Below are 16691 nucleotides of genomic sequence, written 5' to 3'. Positions count from 1 at the left end.
ATAAAACAATCATCGCCGAAATGCAGGGAACAACAATCTTACACAACTCCGTTTATGCTCAGGAAAACAAACTCCATCCACGGGTTCCTTAACGCTGGGTTCTTTGGGAATCTGTGCAGGGTTGTCTTGCCCTGGCAACCAAAAACACACTTCTTTGGTGACATTGACTTCCCAAAAGCCGGGCAGGGCGCTTTGATGGCGAACTGCTTTCACTCTCTTGCTCTGGTCTACGGTTGCGCGCGCGCCCGCGTCCTCCCGGAGAAGTGCCCTTAGGACCCATATAAGGAAATTCCGCTCTATCTTACGTAAGACAGAGCCATACTCGAAAAAAACTTTCCGAAACTTGTGACAAACCGGAAGGAGTATTTTTGGAACAAAAATACTCCTTCAAACGTACAACTTAGTTTTTGAAACTTTGTCCATGTTTAGCATGGGAATCCAACTCTTTACCAGTGTAAAAACTCAGTATGCATGAAATAGCATTTCACCCCCCCTTTAATTGAAAATAACCGTTATGACCAGTTATCTTCTCTTATATATTCAGATGAGAACAAAGGTTCAACTTGTTAACATTAGTTATGCATGTCTTGAACTAACACTTATTTATTTTCAATTAATACATTTTACATCATTTATTAATCTAGGTTAATGTGTATTTATAAATATGCTATTGTTAATTCACCTTTGATTACAATACAATAATATTACTTTATAAAACATGAAATGTGAACATATTTGAATATATGTAGAAATTAACATTAATCAAGATTAATCAAATAAATGTTGAGAATGTGTTCTTGATTGTTAATTCATGTTGGCTGTTTCACTACCAAATGTTAACGGATCAACTTAAAATCTTGATGATTATGATGCAGAAAAAGTTCTAGTACACATTATGCATCAACTACAACGACATCTAATAAAATATGCAATATGCATTTTTTTCCCCAAACCTCAGCATCTTATGTTTTCAGCATTCATGAATTCATATGCATTACTGTAGTACTGCAGATTTATTTGACAATATATTATCAAGGTGATCCCTCTTGCACAGAAACAGAATGTATAATAGGTGAATGTTCTGCAGAACTGGACAGCTGACATTTCTAAGAATGAGCTCTTCCTAATGCAGTGCATTCGCTAATGTTTTTTCATGACCTTCAGTGATTTCCTGGTGACTAACTACCATACTGAAAATGCTTCATTTACACATTAGCCAAAGACTCTCCAAGTTCTATAGCAAACTATAGGCAGCATGCCGTGAAAATTAATCAATTAGCCACTTGCCGTTCGTTCATGCAAAGCGAGCCACTGTCTATACCTGCTGAAGACTCTGCTGTGCTCATTCTTCTTTGATTTAATTATACTGTGGTTGCTTTCTGATTTCTGGGGTATTGTATTTGGGTATTGTGAATAAAGTCATTCAAATGTTCCATGTTGCTTTTTGTCTAAACAACAGCAATCTAAATGTTGTCATACCACTGCTATAATTGACCAGTTCAATAGACCTGATGAGAAGAGCATAACGGTGTGCTGTTTTTTTTTTTTTTTTTTTGTTTTTTTTTATCTTGGTCATAGAAACGATGATTGTTGATATAAAAGCAGAAAAGTGTTATTTTTTTTAAATTCTATTCAATTCACATTTGTTTCTATAGCGCTTTTCACAATGCATATCATTTCAAAGCAGCTTTACAGAAAAATACATGTTTCTACATTACAATTTAAAGTAATCTGTTATCAGAGATGACTGTCAAAGTAATGTCTATATGCCAAAAATGTACAGTTCTAAGATAATACAAATCATGCAGTTAGCTAACATCATGTATTCATTTAGGCAGAAACAATCATCTCATTAAAGCAATTATTACAGGTTGTGATCATAATGATTACAATATATAGTAAATTTGGCAGTGGCGTATGTTGATTCAGAGTTTGCGTCATCTGAAGTCCTCGCATGAGTTGGAGTCATCTCTTCACAGGTATTGGGTCATCTGAAGTCTTCGTAATGATCCAAACTGGAGCTGGCGTACTCTCTAGTTACCTCGGGATGGACATCCCGTGATAAAACAGAAAAGCAAATGGAAAATAATTAGAGTAGCTGCTGTTCATAACATTAAGTAAAGATAATCATGTTCACTGGATCTGATATATCTGGAGTACAAGGTTATGAGGTGCATTATGTGTCTTTAATCAAAATTTAAACTGGGAGAGGGAGTCTGAGCCCCGAACATTATCAGGAAGACTATACCAGAGTTTACGAGCCAAATGCGAAAACGCTTAAAAAAAAAAAAAAAAAAAAAAATTCTTTAGCATAGTTTGTTCTTTTCAAAGTTGGCTAAAAATAGTATCATACTACATAGACATAAAGAAGTCGTGATGGTCATACCTGTTTTTTTTCTTCTGAAGGTCAAAGGAGCATGAGAGTTACCAGCCTGCTGATTTGCCAGGGGCTGCTATGGGTGGGAACTGCCCAGGGCATTATCATCACCCTGCCTGTGCCCAAGCTGGAGGGCATCCCCAAAATTACAGGTACACAGATGGGGGCTCTTCATAGTACATAACTTCTGTCTCTGCAATGACATGACAATTACATAATGATTCAAATAGTTAGACCTTTGTTGAAAGAATAGTTAACCCCAAAATGTAACTACTGTCATTATTTACTCGATACCATGTTGTTCCAAACCTGTGTGCTTTTTCCTGTGGAACACAAAAATATAATTTTGTCTTTACAAAGTCTTTTCCGTTTGTCAGTTCATTGCGAAGCTCTCTAAAAGTAGTTTCATATGTCTTGTAATAAAATATTTAATATGCAACCTGACATGACACACACATAAGTGTTGTATTTGATAAGAGCTGAAGCAGGAAGATCGCCATGAATAAATAAGATTTGGGTCGATAAGATTTTATGTAATGTTTTTGGAAGAAGTCTCTTGTGCTCACCGAAGCTGCATTTATTTGATCAAAAACAGTATTGTGAAATATGATTACTGTTTAAAATTGGTATTCTATTTTATTCTAAAATGTATTTTTTTCCTGTGATGTAAAACCGAATTTTCCGTATCCATTACTCCAGGCTTCAGTGTCACATGATATGATCCTTCAGAAATCATTCTAATTTGCTGCTCAAGAAACATTTATTTTTATTATCAAATTTGTGCTGCTTAATAGTTGTGCTTTATTTTTAAAGATTTATTGATGAATAGAAAGTTCAAAAGAACAGTATTTATTTGAAATATTTTGTCTTATTGTCACTTTTGATCAGTTTAAAATACAGCTGAATATTTTATTAATTTATTACAAAACAGCAGTGAACGGCAGTGTAATTTAAAAGTCAATTCACTACCTTTATGAGTTTTTGGAGCAAGACATCTGGGGCATCACCACAATGAATTGTCTTTGTATGGAAAAAAATCTTCAAAATTGTATCTTTTGTGATCCGCAGAAGAAGAAAAAACTGTCTAGAGGATGGGAACAAGCGAAGATTAGCATAATGACCAATTTTCTGAACAATTCCTTTAATTCAAAGTCCTTTTTGTATGTAATATGCATTTAAATGTGTAATAATAGAAATCAAATTTTAAGGTTTTTCTTACCCTCTGGCATTGCTGCTTTTTTTACTGATTAAAGCCGTCTGAGCTCTGTGTGTTTTACTGTGGCACAGGTAAGGGGATGATATCCCTTAATGCACACTGTGGGCCTGTGGATTTCTTAGTTGCCCTTTCCAGCACTTTATCTCCTGATCTTCTGAAGCGGGATTCTATGGTGGAAGGGCATGATTCGGCCTGTGGAGTGGAGGATCGGAGTGACTCGTCGTCTCAGGAATCTCTCCAGCAGCCCAGTGTTTCCGCCCATGTGGAGGGCAAAGGGAAGGGGCGGGGCTTGTTGCTACAGTACCGCCTCCGCTCAACCTCAGGGTTGCCTGGGCGACCGTTAACCGCACGAGGGGACGAAGCCTCAGACTCGTCTTTAGAATCTCTGGAACACAGCGTGGAAGATGGCTCTATTTACGAACTCAGCGACGATCCAGACATGTGGGTCAGGGGTCGGCCCTGCGAGAGGGAAGGGGTGAGGAGGGACAGGGTAACCTCGGTAGCGGTCATCTCAGGCGGGAAGGGCTTCCGTCGACTGAAGGAGGGTTCGATAGCAGCCACCACAGAAAGCATGCTTATGATCTGGCAGCTTCCTCTCGCTGTTTGAGTTGAAATTATGTTTAAGGAATAGTGAAATTCAAGTTTTGTCATCATTTACTCACCCTCACGTCATTCGTACTGATGTACCGGTGACTCCTTTCAATGCAGTTACAATAAATGGAAACGGAAGATTTAAAAAAAGTATTAAATATGGCCGTACAACTTATTTTTTAAGTCATATATTTGTGTGATAAGCACTAAAGAATTCATTTAGTGCTCATTTTTCTCAAGTGCATCAGTGTTACTGGATCATTGAGTCAGTGTCTATGTTGATATGTCACAAGCTTTAAATCGGAATTAATTTTTTTGACATGCGCACACTGCACAAATTCACAGAGTTTCCCGCTGTTTGCGCATAATAACTATTATCCTACATTGGTTCTTTATTAAACAGCAGACTTAATATCCATCTCTGGTCATAATTTGGAGACAATGAGTATGTTGTGCCATGCTGCTTATATTTCTGTGGTCTGTGGATGAGAATCCAAAACAAGGACTGGTGGGACATTGTCCTGCAACTCTTCACAGTGAAAGGAGAATTTTAGAATGACGGGACTCTCATTTATTCCACACTTTATTCAACTCGTCCTAACAGTCCTTTCAGTTTAGGTTTTCAATCCGATCAAGCGTTTACATGTCCTCTCGATCGGATTAGAAAAGGAATAAACTACCCCTTTTCGAAATTTAATTCTGATCCGCTCAATCGGATTAAGGTGTTAACATGAAGGCTTTTCAGTCCGATTGAGTCGTCAATCCGATTACTAACGGATTATTTGGTTGCATGTAAACGTAGCCAGTGAGTTGACCTTGAGAACTGATTCTTGAACAAGTCATCCAGACCGATTTTGTGAACTGGCTCACCTGATTAATTTAAAGAAATCTGACTCAAAAGAAGAGTGGTTTACAAATCAGACATCACTAGGGATGGATGTCAAGATTTTTGGTGAAGAATTATGTAAATTTTGATCTGTTTCTTCACACAAAGCTATCTGCGCTCCATTTTTGTGTGCTTTATTGTCATTTTGGACCCTTCTAGCTCCAGTCCTCATTCATTTTTATAATACTGAAAAATGGTAACCAGGATAGTCGGAGTGAACAAGTAATTTGGGTTTGGAAAGACATGAGGATGAGTAAATGAAATAATTTTTCACTGGGCATGTGTGGTACAAAATGTGAGGCTCGCAACTCTACTGTTCACTATTCCAGAAAAAGAATGTCTCCTATATTAATTGATCTTCCAGGTCCTCAGATGAAAAATATTGCATGACTCAAAGGCTCATGATAAATTGTCAGTTAATTCTTCCTCTGTCAATACATAGGAGGTGTTTTACTTAACGGTAGAGAATGCTGATCCATGTATTAAATCTAATTCTACCATAATCATGGCCTAAACTTTTCAGACAGAACATTTCCTTGAGGGCCTCAGTCTGGTCGACCTTTAGTGAATCATGTTCTTTGTAGTTAACCACGCCACAGAGCTGCTCGGGTATTTTATTCCCCCGCATCTGAAGAAATCATATCAGTGGAAAGTAAGAAGCAAAGTTAAAGGGTTTTCCATGCTCTTGTGAGTCACTCAGAGAATACTTTCACCCTTTGACTCTTGATAATGTGAACGCATGATTCTCAGTTGAAAGTCAAGCCTGAGCAGGTCAGTGTTAAAAGCTTGTGAAATGGGTTTCAAAACACTTGACGGCCTAAATTTCTGTGATGGCGAATTGTAAAGCTTAATTAAAATTCTATTTTAGTGGACACATTTTTTTTTCTTCTTATAGATACAACCTGAAAACATTTTCACCATATGGCAGTCATTATGAAACTTCTGCTTAAATCACCATTACTTAACAAGCAAGTTCATTAGCAGCTGGTGGTAGAAAGATACAAGCACTACTAATTGCAGGAAAGTTGTGGATCTTGTGAAGCTTTTGATGTTTATTAGATCTTGTTGAAGGGCATTTAATGCTGATATTTTGTGTAATATTGCAGTTCCATCTGCAAGCAGTTGGTTCTCCTCGTTCTTTGTTCTTGTTTAATCCACATTTAAGACATTCAGTAGTCTTCCATTGGGAATTGTGCCAGATGCACATTATATTATGATAAAGGGAATTGACTGAAGTTGTTTTTGGTACAAATGAACAAGCAGATAAATGATAAATTCATTAATGAATAAAACTTTTAAAAACACCAGCTTGGCCAGAATTGGAGCCCAACTGAACCAGCATAGACCAGCTTGTTTTAAGCTGTTTTGACAGCAAACGCCACTAGTATTCTTCAGAAATAGCTACTGAATAATATAGTTAAGTGATTTATTTTTCAACCCCTCACTACTTTGTCATCATTCATTTTTCATACCATGCAACATTATGAACGTACGAAATGTATAATCTGTCCTGGTACTGCAAACTGTTTAAAAATTGTTGAACTTAAATTGTTTTTTATTTGCAATTAAATGTAAAACATTTATGAAGGGCATAGTATCCCACTGGATATAATAACTGTAGCACCACAACAGTCATTCATTGTTTGGATATTAAATTTGTAAGTAAAAGTGAGTTAAGTTTAACATGAATAATACATACATTATGTGCATTGTCCATCCATATGAAGTAACCACTTGAAGTTTCCAGTTGTGCCCCAAATGCACTGAATATTTAGGATTTTGTAATACTAATAAAATGTAGTCTCATACAGTATGTTTGTCAATTCACTGTTACTGGAATAAAAACGTGTTAAAATTGACCTCTGTGTTTGATTCTTCTTAACAGCCGTGCTGTTATCCGTGCACATATTAGACTGAAGTAAATGTGTGAAACCCTGAATATTGTAATATTCTTGGCTTTTTTCCCCCCATCTCTTGATACCCACACAAAAGTAAAAATCCCTGTGATTATATACAATTTACACAGAGGTGGTGGTTAAGTATGGTGCATTAAATGACATGCCACACTGGAAAAACCCACAGGCTGCATCAAAAGGTCAGATCTGAATAAATGTATGTGTGTTGGGACGGTGACAAACTCAACCGTTGCTGCTGCCAGAACATCTTAGATTTGAAAACAGAGTTCAGCACCTCTGTGCCCAGCAGAGTTACAGAAGTTTTTAATGGGGTTTCTTCCGGATTTGAATTATTCATAATGTCCTAATTTGCAAACTGCCTTACTTACTTACTTAAGAGTATTATCTAATGCATGCTATTCTGAACATAGCCAAAGACTGTGCTACTGTTTGTCTGTTTCTGGTCATAATTCTGCTGTCAGAGTCAGAGGAAATGAGCAGGTTCCGAAGTTCACAGATTCTCATGTCGAGCAACAGCTCCTTTTTGTTTGAAAAAGGGGTACTTGTGTAACCCAAGGACACTTGGGTGTATTCAGATGGCGCATGAGAGGTGTAAACACAGCTGTGAGAGTGAAATGGAGGTTCTGGGTTGTGAGGACAGACCAAATCTCCTGCTGAATCTCTTCATCCTACTCCTGCTGGCTTCAGAACGCTGGCCTTAGGCAAATACATGACTCAGAGCCCACTTAACCCACGTAAGTGTAGTTTACAGCATTAAGGGTGTTTGCAGTTGTGATTTGCGACCAAATTGATTGGAGATCGCAGTTCTGTGAAACAGCTGCAGTTACATGCTGTTTCCCAGAGAGGTTTTGTTCGTTACAAAAGAAAATCACCCAGGCAGGTTATTTGCTGGGGAGAAAAACATCAAACAAGTCGAACTTCTGATACATTTACATTTACATTTACATTTATTCATTTAGCAGATGCTTTTATCCAAAGCGACTTACAAATGAGAACAATAGAAGCAGTTAAACTACCAGTAGGACAACAATATGTAAGTGATATGACCCTTCTCAGTTTAATCTAACGCAGTAGGGTACATGTAAAAAACGTACATGTACATGTTTTTTGTTTTTTTTAAAGTCACATTTATATAGTGCTTATTGCAATAAAGATTTTATCAAAGCAGCTTCACAGTGATAACATGAAAATAATACAACAAAGTTTGTTTCTAGAAGAAAATTGCATCATCGTATAATAATATTGTTGAATATTAAATGTCCCCAACTAAGCAAGCCAAAAGCCAAGGAAGTGGCAAGTAACCAAAACTCCATCAGGTGACAGAATGGAGAAAAAAACCTTGGGAGAACCCAGGCTCAGTCGGGGGCCAGTTCTCCTCTGGCCAATGAGCGAACTGTGTATGATTATGATTCAGGCAGCATTACAGGTCAGAAGTCAGATTGGATCAGAACATTCAGAATAGCATCCAGTTCCATATGGTTGGTAGTCGGAGTCATCATGCCGTTATGGAGATGAGTTTGTTGAGGATCAGTGCTGATGGCTGTCGTGTCGATGAGGCCCTCACAGGGCTGATGAGGCTGGCACTTCAGGGATGCGTCGTGGATGCGTCTAGGCGCAGGTCCACCATCTGATCTGGATACGGCCCGGATCCGGCTGACTTCAGTAAACCTCGGAAAATAAACAGAAAGACTAAAATTAGCATAGATGCCAATCTTCTTGTAACGAGTACATCAGGTGTTATAGGAAGTGTCCCCTGTTCCGGCTGACCTAATCTATGCAGCCTAATAATCATTTAACTGATTTGAATAATAGATATGTAATGTTCTATGTGAATGCCAGGTAAAAGAGATGCGTCAAAGTTTAGGTGTTAAATAGGAGAAGGATCTACAGCCAGCAGTCCATTTTGATATTCTAGGTATTATCAACTGGCCAGAATTTTGAGATCGCAGTAGACGTGAAGGACTATAATGCGTTAAGAGCTCGCTCAAGTACTGGGGAGCTAAACCATTTAGTGCTTTGTAAGTAGTCAGCAATATTTAAAAATGTATACAATGTTTAATAGAGAGCCAATGCAGTGTTGACAGAACCGGGCTAATATGGTCATACTTCCTGGTTCTAGTAAGAACTCTAGCTGCTGCGTTTTGGACCAACTGGACTTTGTTTATTATGCGTGCAGGGCAACCACCCAGTTGAGCATAACAATAATCTAGCCTTGAGGTCATGAACGCATGAACTAATTGTTCCGCATTTTTCATTGAAAGCATATGTAGTAATTTAGATATATTTTTAAGATGGAAGAATGCGGTTTTACAGATGCTAAAAACGTGACTTTCAAATGAAAGATTGGTATCAAAGAGCACACCCAGGTTCCTAACCGACCATGAAGACTTGACAGAGCAGCAATCAATTGTTAGAGAGTATTCTGGGTTAATACGTGCAGAGGTTTTTTGCCCAATAATTAGAAGGCGCGAAGGAATATAGAGCTGAGTATCATCAACATAACAGTGAAAACTAATTCCATGCTTCCTAATGATATCTCCCAAGGGTAGCATGTACAGAGTGAACAGCAACGGTCCTAGTACTGAGCCTTGTGGTACTCCATATTAAACTTTTGATCGATATGACATATCTTCATTTACTGCTACCATGCATAGTGACAAAGATGAATTAATGATATTAAGAAGAAGATCTGTGACCTCTGGAAGCATCTCTTTCAATAGCTTAGTCGGTAGAGGGTCTAACATGCATGTTGTTGATTTCGATGATTTAACGAGTTTAGACAATTCTCCCTCTCCTATAGCAATGAATGAATGAAATTTTTCCTCAGGGAGACTACAGTGCACTATCTGATGTGATACTGTAGTAGATGGTTGCATAGTTATAATTTTCTCTCTAATATTATCAATCTTGTAAGTAAAGAAGTTCATAAAGTCATTACTGCTGTGCTGTTTGGAAACGTCCGGTGCTGAAGCTTTATTTTTTTTGTTAATTTAGCCACTGTTTCGGGTTGTGTTTGTTTTCTTCTAAAAGTTTAGAAAAATTAGCAGATCTAGCAGTTTTTAAGGCTTTTTTGTATGCAATCGTGCTCTCTTTCCACGAAATGCGAAAAACTTCTAATTTTGTTTTCTTCCAGCTACGCTCCATTTTTCTGGCTGCTCTCTTAAGGGCCCAAATGTGCTCATTGTACCACGGTGTTAGAATATTTCCTTTAATCTTCTTTAAGCGCAACGGAGCAACTGTGTCTAAAGTGCTGGAAAAGAGAGAGTCAATCATTTCTGTTGCAACATCGAGTTCTTCTTGGCTGTCTGGGATGCTGACGAGATCAGGAAGATTATTTATAAAGCAATCTTTAGTGTCAGAAGTGATAGTTCTACCATATTTATAACACAGAGTCGGCTTTGCAACCTTGGCTAAATTAAGTATACATGAGATTAAATAATGATCAGAGATGTCATCGCTCTGCTGCAGAATTTCAAGGGTTATGGGATATCAAGAGTCTCTATGTGATGGGATTTATCTGACCTCAGTGACGTGAGACAGCTAGCAGATGGTCGGTTTAGCCAGTCTGTCTGCTTCCTGACCTGAGCCCCAGATTGTCATGTTTGAGCTCTAAGACGTGCCATATTAGTAGAGAGAAGAGCAGCACCACCCCAGGCTCGTTAAAGACCACTCTAGCTGCAGCATTCTGGATCAGTTGCAGAGGTTTGACAGTACAAGCTGGAAGACCAGCCAGGAGGGCATTGCAATAGTCCAGCCTGGATAGAACAAGCCCTTGGACAAGCCCTTGGAGTTGTGTAGCATGCTCTGATAGGAAGGGCCTGATCCTCCTAATGTTGTACAAGACAAAGCTGCAGGACTGGGCAGTTCTAGCAATGTGGTCTGTGAAGTTCAATTGATCATCAATTACAACTCCAAGGTTCCTTGCTGACCTTTATGGAGTTATGGATGACGAGCATAGCTGAATGGTGAAGTTGTGATGAAGTGTTGGATTGGTTGGGACCACAAGCAGCTCTGTCTTCGCAAAGTTTAGTTGAAGGTGGTGGTCCTTCACTCTCAGAAAAAAAGGTATGAAAGCTGTCACTGGGGCTGTACCTTTTTAAAAGGTACACTTTTGTTCCTTTTAGGTACTAATTTGTTCCTTTTAGGTACACTAATATGTACCATTAAGGTACCAATATGCACCCATTAGGTACAAAAATGTACCTTTTAAAAAGGTACAGCCCCAGTGACAGCTTTCGTACCTTTTTTTCTGAGAGTGTTCATCCAGCCAGAAATGAGAGGCAGGCTGAGATGCGAGCAGCTACCGTCGGATCATCAGGCTGGAATGAGAGGTAGAGTTGTGTGTCATCAGCGTAGCAGTGATAGGAAAAGCCATGATTCTGAATCACAGATCCTAGTGATGTCATGTAGATGGAGAAGAGAAGTGGTCCAAGCACTGAGCCCTGAGGCACTCCAGTAGCTAGATGTTGGGTCTTAGACACCTCACCCCTCCACGACACCCTAAAGGACCTACCTGAGAGGTAAGACGTGAACCATTGGAGTGCGGTTCTCGAGATGCCCTTCATCTTTAGGATTGACAGGAGGATCTGGTGGTTAACTGTGTCAAAGGCAGAAGACAGATCCAGCAGGATGAGAACTGAAGATTTGGAAGCTGTTCTTGTCAGTCTCAGAGCTTCAATTACTGAGAGCAGGGCAGTCTCAGTTGAGTGTCCGCTTTTGAAACCAGACTGATTGTTGTCCAGGAGGTTGTTCTGTGTAAGAAAGGAAGAGATCTGGTTGAAAGCAACTCGTTCAAGTGTTTTCGCAACGAATGGAAGAAGGGATACTGGTCTGTAATTTTCCAGATGTGCTGGATTTAGAGTGGCTTTCTTAAGCAGTGGGGTTACCCGAGCCTGCTTAAATGCTGTGGGAAAGGTACCAGTGTGAAGAGAGGTGTTGATGATGTGCGTGAGTGTGGTTACAACTGAGGAAGAAATGGCTAGAAGTAGATTAGTGGGAATAGGATCATCTCTGCATATTTAGTTTTAAAGACTAGTGTACTAAAATCACTTGTTAGACAACTTTGAGACAAATGAAAGCACTTTAGATTCATTCATTTTTAAATAAATTAATAAATAAGTAGGGATGCACCGATACCACTTTTTCCAGAACGAGTACAATACTGATACTTTAATTTTTGGTACTTACCGATACCTTATAACCGATACCTGTATTTTCACTGCATTTGTAATTTTTAAATGTATTGGTAGAGAAACCAAAAGAATATAAATCATATTAGTTGGCTTAATTTTTTCCATCAAATAAATATTTCCTTCAGTTATTTTGATGCTTAATTAAGCCTGCTAAAATGCATTGCATGAGCTTCTGTTATACGTTCACTCTTCATTCTATTGCTCTATCATATTTTATCTTTCATTTAATAGTACAGCACGTATTTAGAGCAGCTCCAGCAGGGCTCAGTGCTGAGGATTGTGTCAGTAGTACAAATGTTTGGACACAGTAAAATATCAATTCTTTATTCCAATTTTGATACTACAACAACAACTACAGTAATCAATGAAATGTAAAAAAAAAAAAAAACACTGCATATTCATTACGGAATAAATTAAATATAGATAGCCTAGATATTTTTGTAAAGTTACAAAAGGCAGCCTATTTAGTCAAGAGTAGTGAATAATTTATTTGTCCTTTGTTTGATTAAAGGGGACGTATCATGCTAAATCCACTTTTTTAGCCCTTAAATGCATTTTGTTGTATATTTGGAGTGTTTAGAAGTACAGAAAAGTTGAAATTATTCTCTTCAGGTGCTTCGTTGATATCTTTATATTCTGTTTTGGCCTTATTTTTCAACCTGTTCCGATTTTTCTGTTATCTATGACGTTTTGTGAACTATTACGTCACAGTATTTGCAGCGGAACTGCCAAATAAGGACATTGACTTCCAGCCCAACACTTCGAGCAATCCGCCATTTTTATTTCTCGCTGCAATTTTGTAGTCCAAGCTAAAAGATGCAGAAGTTACGAGAGGGTAAGTTAAAATGTTCGGTTGTTGGATGTAGTAACCCACACGCTTCATTACACCGTCTAATGTAGATGAACTGCCGCGCTTTGTGACAGGGCGCATGTTTAACTGAAAGAACGAGCAGAGAGAGAGAGAGACCCGGTCGCGCGCACGCACTCTCGCTCTCTTCGGAGCCAGGCGAAAGTGTAAACAAGACACCGTCTCCAAACTAGACGCTGTCTTGCTCTCTCTCCCTCGCACATATTAATCAAAATAAATCGAAACGGTGGTAAAAGGTCAGAAGACCAAAGTTTCATGTGTAAATACAGTAACACACCATTGCGATACATCCATATGAAGACGTTGTTCTGCAGGTTCGTCGTCTTCATTTTCATCTCGCTCCGGCTCCGACTCTGGCTTGAACATGTAAGGCTGGCTGGACGAGTCTTCCGTTGTTGACATTTTGTTAATAACGTGTGAATAAAAAGTTTCTGTGCCGCTAGATAATCGTATCTCTGCTATCAAACTACAAAAATGGCCGTACGGGGTGGAGTTGAACCGAGTGTCACCCCTGCATCCTGGAGAGGGGGCGGGGTATGAAGTGTCTCAATTGTATTTAAAGAGACTGCACCAAAACGAGTTGCTCTCAGACGCACATCAGAAAAGGGGTAGAAAAGGGGCCTGTGGAGCTATAATAATGAGGAATTCAGACCCAAGCATTGCAGTTCTGCTTTATATAGACTACAAATGTATGATTTATATGTAAAAAGGAACGATTTAAAAGCATGATATGTCTCCTTTAAAACACAGCAGCAGGTTTATAAGACTACAGCCCCTTTAAGATCAAATGCACGGACCCCATTTGAATATACTGTCTACATTCACTTGAATTCGTCAGTACAAGCGCAAGAACTGAAAGACAATTCAATTCAGTATTCGTGCGCTGAGAAGCTGGTTTTCGGGATGTGTGTTTTCGATGTTTGCGTTCATGGAACTTCTTGACTTGCACACGTCCTGTAATAATGTAGGGAATCGCTCGTTATACATAAATAAGGTAACAGTTAATTTTTTACTTATGATTTAGTTTGAATCCAAATAACACGTGCTGAGTGAACGATCAGCAATCAAGAACATTCAACAGAAGTGCACCCCCCCCCCCTCTCTCTCTCTCTCTCTCTCGTCAGTTAACGTAAATAATAAGCTACAGGCCTCGTTCTACTTTCTTTGCCATAGACATCCGTCTGAACTACAAACTTTCCCCTGAAGTCAGTGAAAAAGGGATGCGCTCGACCAGCTCGCGCGTCTGTGCTGCTGCGCGCTCAATCCACTGTGTGTTTTTCTCTTATCAGCTTGCGCACCACAGCTATGTGTTACTATATTCCGTTTAATATTCCACTAATAAGATACGTTTACTTCATGGACAGCCTTCTTTTTTATCCCCATTATACTCTATGTTGTCAGTGTTTCTTTGTCTGGACACAGGTGTACAAACGCTGCCTGGTATCGGTTGTTGGTATTGGAGCATTTTTATGAGTACGAGTAGCCTACATGAACTCAGTATCGGGCCGATACTGATACTGGTATCGGTGCATCCCTATAGCCTTGGCACTGACCTTGTCAGTTTTAAGCCTGTATGTTTTTGCCGTAATATTAGAAATTTGCCACATAGCATTACAGACACATTCATCTTTGCAGAAAAAGCAAGTCACAGCAGTGATTATTTCAATTGCTTTACAATTTGCATAAGTCATTTGCAAAATTTTTTGCGAACCCTTGTAAAATATTCCAGTGGGACAGCAGCAGCACAGACAAACCGAGATCACATGGTGCCACATGCTGAGTCAGTCAGTAACGCGGGACGAGTCTAAACGTTTATTCGCCCAACATAAGCCAGTGATTGTACAGCAGTGCTGAATTGCATTATAATACAGAGCTTAGAGCTAGAACGGTCGTTTACCAGCCGCATTTTTGCCTCGGATTCAACAAAGAGAGCTAGGTTGCAATGCCGCCGGTTTGGCTGACAAACAGACCCGAAAACAGCAGATACACGTGCGTATTGTGGCACTAAAGGTGTCAATTAACCGCGCCCGGGGAGAGTTTTGCCTATCACGCAACACAGCTGTGAGCCACCACATGCTCCTCAAGCCTTAGGAATAATTTACATGTAGATGAATATACTGCTGCTGAAAGCTTGTTTTATTTTTCAAAAAAAATAATAATTCACAAACGCATACACTATCTGTTGACAAAGAACGTCAGAGTTAATGATTTGAACAGAGAATGCAAAAGGCTACTTCTCTGCTGCCCATATCTGTATTTTCCATTAAAATGTGTTAAAGAGGCACATGACGTGTCCAAGACGTTTAGTATTTGTGATTTTTGGCTGGAAAATCTAAAACAATGTTGACGTCAATCAGACCTGTATGAAAGCGAAACGTACACTGATGTATTAAAGGATGACAGTTGGAGCATGAATTGGTAAGTGGCAGCTTAAAAGAAAATACAAAACTGAGTATGAATGGTGTTTTTCTAATTCACTGGTCTATCAATCGGCTTCACTGACCATTGGCTCCAATGGTTGGTAAAAAAAAATATATATTTTATTTGAAACCAATGAATCATGTACAAAATGAATAAAAATGTGATCGTCCCACACTGTGTTAGACACCTAAGAGGAGACTTGTGGCATATCCATCACATGTATAATACAGTGGCCCCAAAAAGTAGTGGGACAGCTTGTTTGAATAACAAACTAACTTTTCAATCGATCAATCACTCAATCAATCAATCATCCATCTGTTTACGCACCTTTACCTTATTTTTATTATTCTCTGGTTAGGGAAGGAAGTCGAATCTGGCCTAAATTATAAACACTTTAAAATACAATCGGACCGAAGACTTCTCTGTAGTCTATTCTGGCTCAACAACATAAATCCCTGGGAGGCAGACTTTATTATAAAAATAGAAGTAAATTTATTGATTACAATTAGTATCTCTAGCAATAGAAATATTCTACATATACTACTGTACATATAAGTATTAAGTAAAGTACAAATATCAAGACGTTTTTCAATCAACGCAATATTGCCGATGGTTCTGGTGCTGGAGATGCTCTTCAGGTAGTCACGAAGCAGCATCTGATGTCACTGTCGTTGTCACGGATATTTAAAGATAAATTAATGACCTCCCCAAATGAGGTCATCCAGACTGGGAACACTCCCTTTAAAAAGGCCTGTAGTATGTATTGTTCTCTGCATTTGGCGAGTTCCTCTCTTGTCGGCTTTTCACTTTTCATCCACAGCAACGTACTTCCTGCATACTACTTATAAAGATGCTCTAGTCCATGTTTTCTTTTCTACTTTCAGCTTAAATAAGTCCTCTGTAGAGTTATTCAGTATGTAGAGCAGATCTAGCTATCCATACAGTGCAGGGATAGTTCACACAAGATGTTTCTGATCGACTTCATTCAATAGACAAATAACAGAGACATTTCTCTAAATATTTTCTTTTATGGTACAGAGAAGAAAGAAAGTTATACAGGTTTTGTACAACATGAGGGTGACATAATTTTCATTTTGAGGTGAACTATCCTTTTAAAAAGAAATAATGTGCAAAATACGATGGTACAGTAGTCTTTCTGCTTACATTTTTTTTACTTTTACTATAATGCAATGTGTTATTTGCTGTTTCTTCGTAATTTTTTGT

The 16691-nt window shown here is 38.7% G+C and overlaps 1 protein-coding gene across 3 annotated transcripts in view; it reads left to right on the top strand.

The window, feature by feature from the left end:
* arhgef10la (Rho guanine nucleotide exchange factor (GEF) 10-like a) overlaps positions 1–6412 on the top strand; it is a 121098-nt gene extending 114686 nt beyond the window's left edge. For all 3 annotated transcript variants that reach the window (XM_079856643.1, XM_079856642.1, XM_079856641.1), the window contains 2 exons: positions 2407–2529; positions 3665–6412. In XM_079856643.1, the coding sequence (XP_079712769.1) occupies positions 2407–2529; positions 3665–4200 (659 nt within the window). In that variant the 3' untranslated portion in view covers positions 4201–6412. The remainder of the gene's footprint in view (positions 1–2406; positions 2530–3664) is intronic.
* The last annotated feature ends 10279 nt before the right edge of the window (positions 6413–16691 follow it).

This window comes from Squalius cephalus (assembly GCF_949319135.1).
Source record: "Squalius cephalus genome assembly, chromosome: 22".
Classification (NCBI taxonomy): domain Eukaryota; kingdom Metazoa; phylum Chordata; class Actinopteri; order Cypriniformes; family Leuciscidae; genus Squalius; species Squalius cephalus.
The sequence above is the reverse complement of the archived record's forward strand: the minus strand, read 5'-3'. Positions and strand labels throughout refer to the sequence as shown.